This window comes from Rhinocladiella mackenziei (genome assembly GCF_000835555.1).
Source record: "Rhinocladiella mackenziei CBS 650.93 unplaced genomic scaffold supercont1.1, whole genome shotgun sequence".
Lineage (NCBI taxonomy): Eukaryota > Fungi > Ascomycota > Eurotiomycetes > Chaetothyriales > Herpotrichiellaceae > Rhinocladiella > Rhinocladiella mackenziei.
Window position 1 is genome coordinate 314332 of NW_013550604.1, and position 15543 is coordinate 329874.

At 50.3% G+C, this 15543-nt stretch overlaps 3 protein-coding genes across 3 annotated transcripts; 2 read left to right on the plus strand and 1 right to left on the minus strand.

The window, feature by feature from the left end:
• Positions 1 to 895: 895 nt before the first annotated feature.
• Z518_00112 (uncharacterized protein) lies at positions 896 to 3700 on the plus strand (the record flags this gene model as incomplete). Its single annotated transcript, XM_013420716.1, has 6 exons — positions 896 to 1009; positions 1065 to 1387; positions 1439 to 1499; positions 1547 to 1741; positions 1787 to 2215; positions 3380 to 3700. 6 exons carry the CDS (start codon positions 896 to 898, stop codon positions 3698 to 3700), a joined length of 1443 nt encoding a protein of 480 aa, XP_013276170.1.
• A 454-nt stretch (positions 3701 to 4154) lies between these two features.
• Z518_00113 (uncharacterized protein) lies at positions 4155 to 4919 on the plus strand (the record flags this gene model as incomplete). Its single annotated transcript, XM_013420717.1, has 2 exons — positions 4155 to 4605; positions 4684 to 4919. 2 exons carry the CDS (start codon positions 4155 to 4157, stop codon positions 4917 to 4919), a joined length of 687 nt encoding a protein of 228 aa, XP_013276171.1.
• Positions 4920 to 9515: 4596 nt separating this feature from the next.
• Z518_00114 (uncharacterized protein) lies at positions 9516 to 10889 on the minus strand (the record flags this gene model as incomplete). Its single annotated transcript, XM_013420718.1, has 3 exons — positions 9516 to 9626; positions 9679 to 9879; positions 9969 to 10889. The coding sequence occupies 3 exons, from the start codon at positions 10887 to 10889 to the stop codon at positions 9516 to 9518; spliced, it is 1233 nt and encodes a 410-aa protein (XP_013276172.1).
• Positions 10890 to 15543: the final 4654 nt, after the last annotated feature.

Sequence of the window (15543 nt, forward strand, 5' to 3'; positions counted from 1 at the left end):
GGTAGCCTCGAGGTACCCGACCAAATCAGGGCTCCACAGTCACCGATAAACGACGCCAAGCAGTAGTAATGATACAATACTTCTAGCGTAGTGCACCTGGGGATAGCTACCACTCACGTCTCCTACAGTACTAGTAGCATCACTAGCACTTCCTCTCAACCATGAAGCACCGCACTCCTGACAGCTACATTCCAACACCCCAACCACTCTCCATCACCCACTACCAACGAATTAGGACGAACCACCGCTTGATTAGAATAGTCATTGCGGTGCTGTCTGCACCAACTTAAGCCAAGTAGATTGATACTTGGGTGTTCTTCAAGGATGGATGCCAACGCCTGCCCTCACGCCAAAAAGCGCCGAACAAGCAAAGCTTGTGCCCGTTGTCACCGAAAAAAGATACGATCGTCGACACAGCTTTCTCGCTAACCAGGTTGTCAGTGTGACTTACGCTACCCGGTTTGCGGTGCATGCTCGAGAGCAGGTGAAACATGTTTAGGATTCGACTCTGTGCGCGGGACTGACAAACCTCGAAGCACTGTTCGGTTTTTGGAGGAAGAGATCGCTCGTTTGGAAATCGACCTGTGGCGCGCCAAGGAGCAGCACAGGGATATCGCGTCCGTTGCCAACGCTGAAGTGGAAGGATTGACCGCACGCCTGGCGAAAACCGTCATCAACTCTGGGTGCTCGTCTCGTCTCGTACGAAAGCCTGCTTCCACTTACGTCAACATTTTTTCTTTCAGGTTCACCGGTACCATATCTCAACCGCTTGGCTTGGAATGAAACAGACGGTAAACAGTCTCCCGAGCCTTTGCCACCTCCCATCACGGTTTCATCCATCCCACGCCCGGCAGTTGACGCTATGTTGAAACATTACTGCGAGATATACCGCCCCATGTATCCGGCAATCGACGAGTCCGACCTGTATTTGGCTTGCGATCGGGTGCACAATAATGCGGAACCTTCGAACTATGATATATTTTGTGTTCATATTACACTGGCTATTAGTGTATGATTCAAAGTTGCACACTCAATCTTTCAGGACTTTCTGCTGATCTTGCCAGACGAATACCCTCATGCAGTATGACGAGAAGCGGGCGACCTCCGCTACTCGAGGTCTTTGGGCGACGGCCCGTGGTCATCTCGATCAGATTGGGTCCGAAAACCTCCAAGAGCGATTGCAAGCCTTACAGCTTCTGACTCACTATGCTTGCTTCAATCCCCAAGACGCCAATTGCGTCAATTGCGGCGCAGCGGCAACCAGGTTATGCTTGCAACTGGGACTACACCACGAATTGAGTGATACGACACGAACAAGGTTAAAGCTGGACTCCACGACAATAAATCATCGCAGGCGATTGTTCTGGAATGCATATTGCCTCGAGGTGTAAGTGGGAAGGTGTTTCCCCTGGCTGTTACTCTATTGACGGGTGGGAAGTGCAATTCACACGGTGCTGTGCCGACCTTTCATATGGCCCAAAGACGCATTCACGGCCAAGGTAAAGAGGAGTATACCAGACAATGTGAGGAATCTGACCACTCTTAGTTTCCCGACTTTGACACGGAATCGTGCCCAATTCCTCATGTCTGGCGACTGCGGTACATGGAAGCGGAGATCTTTTCAGCCATGTATCATCCTCATTTGGCTCGTAATGACCAGCTTTGGAAAGATACCTTCGATGAGTGGTTTATCGGCATACAGAACCGGGTCGACGAGTGGTTGTTGACGACCCGCAAGAGCGTGAGCCTGGGGGAAAGGATTCCGTTTCACGAGTTAATGTTTCAGTGCTTGACCTTGAGACTAAATCGTCCTTCGCCGCGCTACCCCACTCCTACCAGAAGGATGCAGAGGAAGACTCTCCAGTCTTCTATAGCTCTCATCCGAGAATTCAACACTATCGATCGGATGGGAAAGCTCTTCATCATTTGGCACGCAGCCTTTTTCATCGTCGAATCCGGTGTCTGCCTAATGGCTTCGATCTTGACCGAACTAGAATCCGAATGCACGCACCGGGGCTCTTCGTATCTCGGGAACCAAGATGTCGCGATTCTAATCTGCTGCATGAAAACATTCCCGTCTTTGCTCAGAAAGTTGTCCCGTCGCCGGAAACAAGTCACGCCGCATGCATCCGCTTTAGAAGCTGTCTCCTATCTGGTCTTAGAGAAACTTGAGCAATGGTCGAGTGGCGACATAGTCTGGGGCACCGACTTTGAGGTATTAAAGCAAAAACTGATGCTGTTTTCAACGATTCCACCATTTCCCCTCTCATCGACCCTTTCCAATACATCTGAACCCGCCATGACAATGGGAGTCGTCCCTTCCTCGCCAGTATACGACAGCACTCTCGCTTCGAGATTGAATCCCCAAGTAATTGAGTCTTTGGGTATGCAACATTCGATTGCAGACCCATCTATCGACTTCGATTGGGCACTTCCTCCGTGGAACATTGATGATTGTGCTCAAATTCCAGCTGATCAGTATGGCAAGATGAGCAGATCCTCGCCGCCATGCTCGAGGGGAGAGGAACATTGATGTTGGACGACGGCTTGAGCGCGAGCTTCTGCTGATCTCGATTCCCAAACCCTAATGTCTGATCGGATTTCATGCTTGTTCGTCCGACGTCTCGTTCATCGCCAACCAATTCTTCTCATTCCACAATGGTAAACTGAGGTCGTCTTCTTAGCCAATTATAGGTCTTGGCTGGTGCTTACGGAAGCGCTTTTATTGGTATTACTGCCTGACATGGTAAAGAAAAAACTGTGCAGACTACAACAGAGAACAAGCCAAGCCTAGATGTCTCCTAGATGTCTATCAAGGTTCAACTTAGGGTTTATGAATTGTGAATCGGTGCCTGAGGCTTAAAAAAGGGGCTTTCAGGAGCGATTCGAGCAGAAATTCACGATGTTCCCGGCGGGGTAGAGCTCGGAAAAGGAGGGGAGGAGGTCTTCCGCACCAGGAAACCGCGTTTACGACTTGAAGCCTATTTCGGCCGATTTCTTGCCTGGGATCTACCCACCGGCGCGAGACCGCGATCGAGCAGCGCCCCGACTGCATCGACCCCATCTTTGTTTGGGCAGTGGTCGAAAATCAGACGGCATGTATGTGGATGTACTTCGCCTAATCTAAAGGAGTCATTGCTACGGAGTGCCCGTGTCTCTGAGGGGTTTTAACTCTGAGGTCCACAGCCGTCGCGAACTGGGTGAAAATGACAAACACCGCTTTCGACCAGTTTAGCTGCCCCATAACAAGCAGCAAAGGGAATTCCGATCCCATTCGAACACGGAATATACTTAAATGACGATTGCGAAGTCTTTGTTTCTGCCTCGGCCTCATCCAATTCCGTGAAAGCCTTTCTACATCCGTCATGGTGGACAACAGACATTACGACGTGATCGTGACAACGCAGCCCCCTCTGCCCATGACGCTGGCGCTCGAGTAGCATTGCTGGAGGCCGCACCCAAAGAATTGCGAGGAGGCAACAGCAGATTTGCCTCGGCCTGTTTTCGGGTGGCACGCAATGGCATGGGCGACATAGAGCCGCTGATCCATCCGGACAACAAGTATCTGGTGAAGAGGGCCAGGCTGGCGCCATTTACCAAAGAACGGTACGCGCAAGAGTTTGCCGAGACGTCAAAGGACCATTTTGATGCCGCCGCGATTGAAGTCATGTTCGCCCACTCTCTCGACACGGTGCGTTAGATGCGAGACCAGGGAGTTTGGTGGACGATAGCGCTTAGCAAATTCTTCACCGAGGAGCAGATCTCCAAAGAAGTGGTCGACATCAATCCCGGACTCTGTCTGATGGCAAGAAGGCGAGGGCATCGGCTTAACTAATTGTCTATGGGCTGCCGTTGAAAGAAAATCGATCGATGTCTTCTACAGTACGCCAGTGTGCGACCTTCTTACTCAAGGTGACAATGTCCAAGGAGTTCTTACCCGGAAATCCAGCCGCTTCGTCGAATTCTACGGCCAAACCATTCTCGGCTGCGGTGGCTTTGAGGCGTCGCCTCGTCTTCGCCGCCAATACCTAGGCGAAGGCTGAGACTTAGTGGTTGTACGAGGAACCCGCTTCAACACCGGCACGATGTGAGAGAAGGCTATTGCGAGAGGAGCCGGCACCGTGGGCCACTGGGGCGGTTGTCACGTGGTTCCTATGGATACAAACTCTCCGCCTGTAGGAAAGCTGGAATTAACTGACAAGATGAGCCGCTACTCGTACCCGTTCGCCATCACGGTCAACAAAGAGGGTAGGCGCTTTATGGATGAGGGAAGAGACACATTCGAGCCGACGTACGCGGCCACGGGTGATTTAATCGGCAAGCAAACCGACTCGACCGCGTTTCAAATCTTTGATCAAAAGTCTCTCATTACCCTGGAGCCAAGGTACTCGACTGGAACTCCGGTCGTTGACGACACCCTAGATGGTCTTGCCGCAAAGCTGGGAGTCAACGTCCGCGAGTTCAATGCCGCCGTCCCCGATACCCCGGATTGGGATCCCTTTCACAAGGATGGCCGTTCCACCGGGGATAAGCTCGAAATCGCAAAGACTAATTGGTCGCTGACCATCGATAAGCCTCCTTATGTTGCCTATGCGGTGACCTGCGGTAAGTTATACGTATATATTTACTATCGCCCCTCGCTCTAGATATCCTAGTACAGATTATACTGGAGGCTGACTTAAGAACTCAGGTATCACCTTCACCTACGGAGGCTTAAGGTGGACCCGTACGCCCACGTCTTGAATGCCGAAGGGAACAGAGTGCCTGGACTTTGGGCCATCGGAGAAATTGCCGGCGGCTTCTTTGCGTACAATTATCCGGGAGCATCTGGCCTGGTCAAGGGTGCAGTTTTCGGCCGGCTGGCGGGTGCAGCAGCAGCCAAAGGAGCCATTGAGTGTCAGCGGCCAGGGAAACTTTGAGAAAATACCTACTCATGGTCACTTCGTACAGTCTGGAAGCTACAGGATCAGCACGGCCCCTGGTCTCTGCAAGCTCGGAGCTGGCACAAGCAATCCGAGGTGCCGAGATGGGAGAGAAGAATAGGTACTATATAATATGGATATTAACACCGACAGTCGAGGGTGGGTTAATACCACGACTTGCAAGCAAAATATCAGCCGTTTCGCGCACGACGGGCAGCCGAGGAGGGAATCCTTGCGCATCAAGGTCGAGAATACGTCGAATAAGAACGGCTTCCTCGGTAGCAGTAAGTTTCGAGGTTACAGGCCGATAGTCGCGTCGTGAAGGTACGCCATTAAATCGTTTGTGAAGACTCGTGTACGGAACGTCGTAGATGCGAGAAGCTTGACGTAAACTTTTGATTTTACTAGTTTTTAACGCATCGATAGCAAGACAAAGCCTGTCTTCCGTATCGCACTGATTAGACGCTTGCATAGTGTTAAACTGGGTGCAACTCGAGATGTATTGATTTTCTATCTACTTGCTGCGTTCCTGACGTTCTCTTTATAGCTATGCGAATATCTCGTCGTTGCGCAGAGCAACTATTAGGAGTTTCGTTGTCTATGGAAACCATTTACTAGTGTTTCAATCCCTCGTTCAACACATAGCTGTTGGCGAGTTAATTACATAGGAGACGCGCTACGCGTGGTAGCCCGTGCGATCCCAAAGCCCGTGACCTACGTTAACCATCGGATCCAGTCCATGGCCCATCCGGGAGTGGGTTGGAATGCTGCCGTATCCCGGAAAATCTATAATCCGAGTATTACGTAATCCTGTGCTTTAATTGGCCAACTCCATCGGATCCAGTCCATGGCACACCCGGGAATGGGTAGAGTGCCGCCTTTATCGGATCCAGTCTATGGATCACGCGTGGACGATGTTTGATCACGGTGTCCTGTGCCGTACGACATCCTCCATCGGATCCAGTCCATGGACCATATGTAGACGACGGTATACCCAATTAGGAAAGCCGACGATACCGATACATTGGTGTTGAACTTCTTGTATTGAAAGAGTGCTCTGTTCTCTCCTAATGAGTGCAGGAGAGAACCTATCTATATATCTATCTAACGAGCGTGCGTCATTATTGCTGCCTGTTGATGGTGATACTGCCTAGTGAGCGAGTGTTGCAAAATATCCCAGTCTGTCGTGAATGATAGGTCACCATTTCTTCAGTACTATATTCCACTTGTCCAACAATTGGGCTCAGATTTGACGATGAGAATAGAGCCCATCTAGGTAGCTAGCGATTTCGAGTATCAAAAAATTAGCCCAACTGCGACATTTCGGGAGTGCAGAAGATGTGTCGCAGAAGAGGAAGAGTGTTGCAGGAAGAATGCTGCAGGCAGATGATGTCTATCTATTGGTTATCTAGACGCTGGCCCTTACTTGGGTCACGGCCATTCTGGCCAGGACATGTTTCGATGAGGCTGACCTGGCTATCCACCTCGTCGACAGTCGTGGTGACGTATCCCATGGTCACCAACACATCGCCATTCCAGGGTCTCCCGTTATTTCTCAAGAGCACGCGTACCCTAAGTCACAGTTACCCTTTTTTCACATCCTCTTGATCCGACGACGTTTGATCTTCTGTGATGATACTTTCCGGTGGCGATGCGATATTGGCAGAGGTTTTAGAGGAGGAAGCGGAACGATTTTTTGACGGGATAAGCTTAATATCGACACAAATTAGTAAGTCCTAAGGAGGTTGGCTGAAGGCATCGATATACCTGTTCTTGACGAGGAAACGAGACCCCCCGGTCTTCATTCTCTACTTTCCATCTCTTCACCGTCGAATAAACATATTCCTCAACTTTCGTAGGGATGTTGAAACGTTTAATACGCCTGATAGACTTCCCGACTCTGAAGCCAAGCACTTTGCAGTCATCGAGGTGGTCAGGACTGTCAAAATCAAAATACGATAAATGTATGATCAGTCCCTGCAAAAGTACCGAGATGACTCGCTTTCTGCGGATCGCCTGAAGCAAATTGGACAACCGTTGTTAGTAGGGTTCCAACGACTTCTGAATGCGTATTATCTTCAGCCTTTGAACAATAGATGACACAGCGAACCGGGCCGCAAAGAAGTGTTGAAGAACTTGAGGTCATTTTTGGAAAAGATTTGGTACTATTGAAGTTCATGGCATTCATTGTTTGACAGAACCTATGGCGCTTCTGTTGTCCCGAATAAGCTCTTAAGTGAACCTCGGCGACGATGGTACTTCCGTTGCCCCGAACAAGCTCTTAGAAAACCCTGGGAAAGTGATGACACTTCCGTTGTCCTGTATGCTGTACAATAGCGCAACACATAGTCCGACCCACCATTAGCCGTTGCCAGTCCCACAATGTGTTCCCCTGATCCTGCCAATACTCTTGCGATCTCTCTACTTAAGGCTCTTCCAGAAGTGATCCGTCCAGGCCGCAAGATCCGCGACATTAAAGACGATGTCGCCTTCTGGCGGTACAGCGGCTCGGAGGAAGATCTCGTCAAATTCGAGAATCAGAGGGGCTCCAGCAACGTCATAGGCTGAGACAGTGCCTGGCTGAACGGTGACAATTGGCTGACCGATGGTACTCGACTGAGCTGTAGGACCTAGTTGTGGAGTGGGATTTTGGGTGATAGTGAGCTCTTGAACTTTTGTCGGAATTAGAGCGTCGGGATTTGAGTTGCTTCTGGTAGCTGGCCTATATGCAGGAGGCGGAGAAGGGCACCACTTTTCGACCACTAGCGTCTTCTGTGCTAGCTTTATTGAGATGATAATGACAATCTTAACATCTCCTCCAGAGTTGACAATCCACCATGCTGCGTCATGTCGCAGACGAGTAAGCGTTTCAGAGAGTCCAGACTCAAAAACAATTGTTGGCCAGTCAGATTTCTTGTCTCGGATCGGGAGGGGGCGATATCCCGCATCACCCTCTTTAGAGGAATTAGGGAGTTTGTACGTTGTCCCGCCAGTAGGACAGAAGCCGTCTTCTGGGAGGCCCATTCTGATAAATGCGTTATTAAGTCTCAGGGATAGTATGAGGTGCGCAGTTTCATGTTCCGCTGAGGGCATCAGCTTGATAACCAATAGATTGTTATCCGCGTAATGGCTCATCCGAGTATGCTTCCCTATGTCGGCGCGCTGATGGTCAATCTTTTCAAGTTGGCCTTTTGTGACACCCAGGAAAACAAGGTACTGCTGATTCGTGCGACCGTCCATCAACGCAGCAGACTGCGAGTTGACATGTTCTTTTAGGTCTCGGATCCCTTTGTACGTGTGAATACGAGCGTCTTCCAACCCCTCCAAGGGCGATAAATTCGGTGCTGAACTCTCCACTGACGTAGTCTCTTTTGATGTAGTTGAGCTTGAGGATGACCTTGACATGGGTATACATGTAGGTGTTCCATCGCTGGGTCCGCAAATTGTATTCATGCTGAAGAAGGAGCAGAAAAAGCTGATAGAGAAATCAGGCAGGGAAAGTTGTTGATGAATCAGGGGTGTACTGAGGCGAGAAGTGGGAGAAGAGATTATGAATGATGACCTGTATGGGAGAGAAGATCGAGGGTATAAGTTGCCTCAGGTGTCACTATACCGTGATAATGCCAAGCCAGTCGCGGTGATAACGCCAAGCCTTACCACTGTTACACTGGCGCGCGCTTAGTAAATGAAGGTGGGCCACGAGGCCGCTTGAAGCTGAAACCTGACAGGCAAACCACCCAGGCCTGACTGCAATGTGAAAACCACGTCTGGTATTTTGGATCGATACCCCTCGAGTTTGCTAGCTATGATATTCGGGTGAAATGTTTTCCGTCAATTCTATCCTCTGTCAATATGGATTTACGCCGCCTTTGTCTGATAGGTGCCGCTGTCTTCCTCTTGTCTGTTGGGTCAGCGCATCCAGAAGCTCAACATCGAATCCTAGATCAGGCAATCAACCGTGCGCCGCATCAGCATCGTGTCAAAGTTCCTAGTCAGAGTCCTGCTTTCCACTGCAACGGCCCTCTGAAGGATATTTTCCAGATATCTTCTCTCGATACTGAACCCAATCCTCCTCAAGCGCGAGTTTCCTTCTCTTAGACCTACTTCACGCTGTAACGCGGGTTAGTGGATATTATCTCGGTGTTGAAGCGTTGGGCACTTTCAACGAGGATCCTGGCCGAATCCTGACGTATTTGATCAATGCATCGGTGGATGGAGAGCAGTACCTATGGAACAGAAGACCATTGTGCCAGTTGGTGAATACGGTACAAGACGGTAGAGGGGAGTGTCCTCCAAAGAAAGGAAGAGTATCCATGTCTTCTTGGGTTGGCGTGTGGTTCCTCCCGGAGGGTTATCACACGTTTCGCTTGGAAGGCCTCACGCACAACGACACCAGGCTGTTTTGTCTCGTTGCCACGGTGAAGTTTTACGGTGGTGGATGGATGGATGGATTGATTCTTGCAAGTAGGAGTGGCGATCACTATCGTTGATCGAAGCTCGGAATCTATCGCGACGATGCCCCGAAGGAGATGGGAGTGCGAGACTCCATATGCACTACCCAGTGTATATGACATGGTTTGCCGGCGCGAAATGCTACCCCTCGAAATCAGGATGTGAGGGTGGAAGAACATCTACGAGGATTTCGAAATTTGACAGAGTGAATGGACAGCCTTCGTGGACAGCCAAGAACGTGCGGTACAAGCCCTAGATATCTGTCAGTGCAAGAACTGGTAGTGTGGTTTGCCACCAGACTTACAGCGTAGTTGGCTGCTTTGCGAGGTGAGTTCGTCATGCAGCTCAGGAAGTAGAGTATGATATATTGGAACAGCGCGCAGGAGACCCAATTCAGGCAGAAGAGGACAAAAATGGCACCGACTTTGGGATCACTCCAGTCCATTGGATGATTCTTGCGGTCGTAGTTGTGGACTCGGATAATTTCCCAGATCCAGGCTGCCATCTGTATGCATTGTCTCGTTAGCCCAGGTGCTGAAAGGGTAACGTGGGAAATAGAACGCCAGCTTCGCGAGATATTGCAAGATGACTAACTAGGGGAGCGCCGACGACGGCGAGACCAGCAAAGCCTCTTTTGCGGCGTGTCCAGGTCTTATGGTCCAAAAGTTTCTGCAGGCCGTAGCCGGCGGGAATCTGCAAGGCGACTGAGCAGAATGACAGGAGAGATCTTGCTCGTAGGTCGTCGTGGTAGGCGTTGACGGATCCGTTGTAGACCAGGTAGCATTCTGATGGGAGGAAAGCCGGGACTAAGAGCAATGCCTTCCAATCTCGAAAGACTTCCAAGTTGGACCGGAGTTCATCCCAGTAGCCACGAGAGCGGATAGTTGCAACCTGAGTTCCATCTTGTCGAATGACCTTCGAGGCAGGCCGAAGACATAAGGCGAGGATACAAGCAGCTCCCATCAGACACATCAGAATAATGTAAACTGCCGTAGGAACGCCGGCCACTTCTTGAGACTTGCGATTGATGATCAGAGGAATGAGTCCCCCGATAGCCATCCCGGTAGCTTGAAGATTGACGGAAATCGCAATAAATGTTCTCGTTCTTGTTCCTGTGAGTATGACATCGAGATAGATCCCATCGTCACGTAGATCAGGCTCCGGAAATCTACTGTGAGAGTTAGTCAATGGTGAGTGTTCGCGCGGTAAATAGACTCGTGCACTGACTCCGATTATCACCCCAGCGAAGATTGGGAACCACTCATTGCCCGTCTGATCAAAGTACCACAGACTGCCGAGATACAAGATATAGCCCACAATGCCTAGAAGTGCCGTTATAGCAGGCCCAAGGGTATTCAACACACTACCTCCAAATGCCGACGAGACAGCGAAAACGGCACACAACGTAGCGTTCACGGTTTGAATCGTCTGCGCCGAGTTTGGGCGACCACCTCCAGCCCCGAGAAGATTGATAGCCCCGTAAAGACCGGCCGTCAAACCGATGATGGAGCCCATCATGAAACTAAACCAACGTGGTTGTGTTCAGAAAATATCCTGGGCCACCGGGTCAAAACACTTACTTCTGCCAAAAAGGCAAGTGAAGACGGAGAGGAGGAAGGCAGGGAATCTTGATAGCCATGTCGAGCTTGTCTCTTGTGTCTCTACAGAGTCGCAAAGCAATAGAGGACAACGAATACCGACCTGTATTAGAGAAGATGTGCACTGCGCCGACTTTCAGGCCCCTTTATAAGGATATAAACGAACCAATTAACCGCTGAAAAAGGACCCCTTATCATGAGGGTTTTCTAGCCCGGCCCAAACGATGTATTGGTTTTGCCGGCACGATTATGATTCGTTGGAAATGACCGCCTTGTGATGAGGTAGGCTCTCTCAAAACCGAAAATTTCCAGCATTCGCCGACAACAACAAAGTGGTACGAGCATGGTTATTGGAGGCGCTACTGCATATTTATCGTCAAAGAAATTTTTTTAAGACCGTCCTTCGAAGCTGCTGTCCAATGATACCAACGGCGCGTTGAGAAGAGCTGGGCTGGTGTTACGAACACAATCAACCGGTACCAGAATTATGTCAGTATCTCCTACTTCGCGACTTGAGTGGGTTGCTGGCAGGGCTCACCAGTGCCAGAGGTGTGCAAGCCATTGGTAGCCTGGCCGCCAACGCCGTCCCTCCAGTAAAACAAACAGTCATATGCGATGCTAGCCCATAGCGAGATCTATGCGACACGATCGGATCGCCGTTTCTGCTGCGGTGTTGTTGTATTTCTGCAACTTTTCAGAGGTGAAGTAGGATCTCAGATTGTCTCGCAGCATCATCGTCGTTCCCATTTGAGCAGTCACGAAGTGGACAGACTGCGACGTTGAAACTTGCTCGTCCAGTATCAAAGTCAAGGCCCACATGATAATTTGAATGAAGAACTTTCCAAATCACGCATGCCGCGGTGAAGAGACTTCAAAACAGCGCTCCAGTTATGTGACTGAAAAGGCGAGAGGTCTTGTCTGCCCTCAAGCTCTGCGCAACAAGTTCTTGAGCGACTGCATAAGCTTCCAGAATCCCGCGCTTTTTGCCTTTTTCCCAGGAAGGCAAGTAGAAATAATGAACATAGTAAAATAATTTAGCAGACAGTGATGTTAGTCACTAAAACAGCATACATACCATGCGATACGTCCATAGATTGCTCTAACAGTCTGAATTCAGTCTCAAGCTGTGGTAGATGAAGAGCCCCATGAATAGGAGCAGCGACAGCGGCGTCTAGGGAGAAAGCCTCCGAGAAAAGTGCTGCTGACGCGGTGGCAGTATCGATCGAGGGTGAACAGGGTTGCTGGATCGTGTGGAAGTTCCTGCACATACGGTTCCTCCAGCGAAGAGTGAATGCTCATGCCATATGACAATGCCGGTATGGTACCGAAGGAAGCAGATACGCTATCATGGACGATCAGTGAATGAGACAAAACTGTGGACAGTTGCAAAATATTACCTTTGGGTCACTATGGCGGACGCTGCCCAGGTTCGGAGCCTCTCGGCCTCAAGGAATGCATTAGTACTTCTTTTGACTCTATAGAACTCTGCTCCATGATCTGAACTGGGCAAGCCAAGTTGCTGGGCCACACTTGTTGCCATTGCATTCCAGACTGTGGTAGGCTCCTGCCAAAGGGATGCAGTGGGGAAAGGCCATGTCCATAGGAGCAGCAGAGCCTGAACACTGGAAAGCTTGCTGGAAAAGACTTGTGTCGCATCCTATACCAGTTGTGTGACTGGTGAAGAGAGGAAGCTAAGGAGAGCAGTGTTCGCAATAAACGATTCCATCGGAATTCCGGTACCACCCTCCGACGCACCCTAGCCTCCGAAAACACGACATTGGTACCAATATGCAAAGCAACATCAAGATTTCAGCACGCAATGGCTCCACCACACACAATTAATTCGCCTCAAAAAGAGGGCAGTTTAGCCCTTGCTATCAATAGCCTTCAAAAGAGTCAAATTTCACGTCGCCGACGCGCTGCTGGGGGTGCGTCGGAGGGTGGTAAATCACGTTAATCGGATTGCAAAGCCTAGCAGGGGTAACGCGGAGCATTAGGACCACCCGGCAACATCAGTCTTAAACTTTCAAAATTCAAAAATTCTCTTGTCACCTCTCTCACTATAGCTAAACGCTATCGTAGTATTCGCATTGAGATATAGATGGGGCGCCGCAGCTAGTGGTAGCTTTAGCCAAATAAGTTTAACTATAGAAGAGTTTGTTGGTGTCAATTTTGAAGCAGGTTTTAGCGGAATAAAATATAGATCTGACTTTTTTTAAAATATATTTTTTTTAATTTATCATGTGAGAGCGTGGCTTGGCAGTGTCACGTGGGCACCCCTTGCCCCACCGTCATCGGATCCAATCCATGGACCATGTGGCCGGGGATGCCGATATCCACGCTGTCTGTGGGACCACCCATCCCAATGGATTAAATATTTTCCGGGCCACTACCCATCGGATTAAACTTTTTCCGGGACACCACCCTGTCTGTGGACCAAGTAGCCCCCCAGGGGGGCACCCTATTCGATATCCTCGACGTCTATGGATTGGATCCGATGGGCCGTGATATTTCATCGGATCCAGTCTGTGGACCACCTCAGACAAGCCCTTTACCGATCACACTCGAAATGGTTCGTAACGGGACGTTAACCGGATGAACCTCGATGTCGACATGATCCACGGATTGAATCCGATGGGTCGTGGTATTTCATCGGATCCAGTCTGTGGACAACCTAGACGAGCTCTTCCTGTATCACACTCGAAATTGTTCGACCTGCTCTTCTTCTTCCGGAAGGAGAATGGCAGCAGCAACGTCGTCAAACCGTTTCACACCATTGTCGGAGTCTGCACCGTCGCCAGCAAAGCGGAGCGCTTCACCATCGCCCACGGATGCGTCCCAACGATCACTATCACGATACGAGTCACCATCAGCGCCTCCAGTCCCTCGACCATACCGAACTACCGCCTCACGTCTAGATACGTACCCATCCACCTGGACTCATAAGAATCTCCCCATAGAGCTGTTAGCATTTTGCGGCTTTAGCTACACCCAGGACTCGGGAGAGGATGCATGTATTTGTCACGTATGTGACGAAGTATGGAGCCTGCGAGAATTAGCAGTGGAAAATAAATACAGCAACAACCTTCCCGAGTGTCACGACGAGGACTGTATCCTAGCAGATACGATATACGACTTAATTAACAACCCGCGAAACGTCTACTCTCCAAAGAATGCGCCACAGCCTCGATCACCATCAGGACTAGCTGCTGCCTCCCCTTCTCCCCCTTCTTGGCCCCTCTCCGCCCCAAACAACATATCTATCCAACAACCCCCCTCCCCTCTACGACCGGTTTCTCCTGCTAGAATCTCGTACGCGGCTGTCGTGGCTCGTCCCCCCCAGCATAGTCGCCGCTATCGCCATCACATCACCATCGCCATCGAAATCTTGGCGACCCCTAGCCTCTACCACCTCACCACCAGCAAGTACTCAAGCACACCGCCTCTCACAACCTAGATCATCGCCCGTCCTCTCCATACACGATCTCGAACGCCGATTTCAAAACAAAGCGAGCCCTTTTTGGACCCAGCGCCCGAATCCCACAGCACGAATTTCCCCTAATAATTAATGCTCTTTCACAACTTCTACACGCAGTCGCAGATCTCCTCGAACCTTGTAACCCAAAGGGCATCTTTTACTGCGATCATCATCCTTTCTTAGCGAAACACGACACTTATACACATTTCCAAGACCACTAAGCGAAGGTAAATGCCCCAGGAAAGTGTAAGAGCCAGAGCTGGCAAGTTGCTGTACCGTTGAAAGATCAGTAACACTCAGGAAAGCACTCTTGATGACCTGGTTGATGGCTCGAAAGGGGCAACAGTCTTGTAAAGGCGATGGACCTAACAGCTGGGCATGGAATGAACCGGTGGACAACGGAGGTAGCGCGTAGCAATTAGCTAGTCCCGATGGGCTTAGCCCGCACAGGGTGTATGAAATCATCATCATCGAAATGGTTCGTAACCGAGCGTTAACGAACAAGTCTCGATGTCGACATGATCCATGAATCCGACCCCATGATATACCACCGCCATCGGATCCAATCCGTAGACCATGTGGCCAGGTAGGGTAGACAAACCCTGCTGATCGAACTCGAGCTGATGCTAGACTCATCTTCGTTGGACGGACCTTGATATTGAGATGGTCTATGGATCGAATCCCACGATATACCACCGCCATCGAATCCAATCCGTGGATCATGTGGCCGGGTTGGATCGGGGGCAGTGGTCTCGTTCCTTCTGCAGCGTGTACGGCGCAGCCTCCCCAGCCTGATCGGATCCAGTCCATGGCCCATCTGAAGATAGGCAGACGATGTCGTAGCTGGCGTGGCCGTCCCGCAAAATTCAATCGTTTTGTGAAGGTACGTACGGGTTTCGTTCGTTCAACACGTCACTAACATATTCCCGGCACGGACATAGCACAGATGGAAGCCTAAAACCTAGCTGTACGGGGTTATCCTTTGGCACCCCGGCCATTGACTGGTGCCTCTTCGTGGCGGTCGGGACAAGTAGTCGAAAGACAAAACCAAACAAGTCAACCTGTTGAGAGAATGGATGCAGGGGCGCGTGCA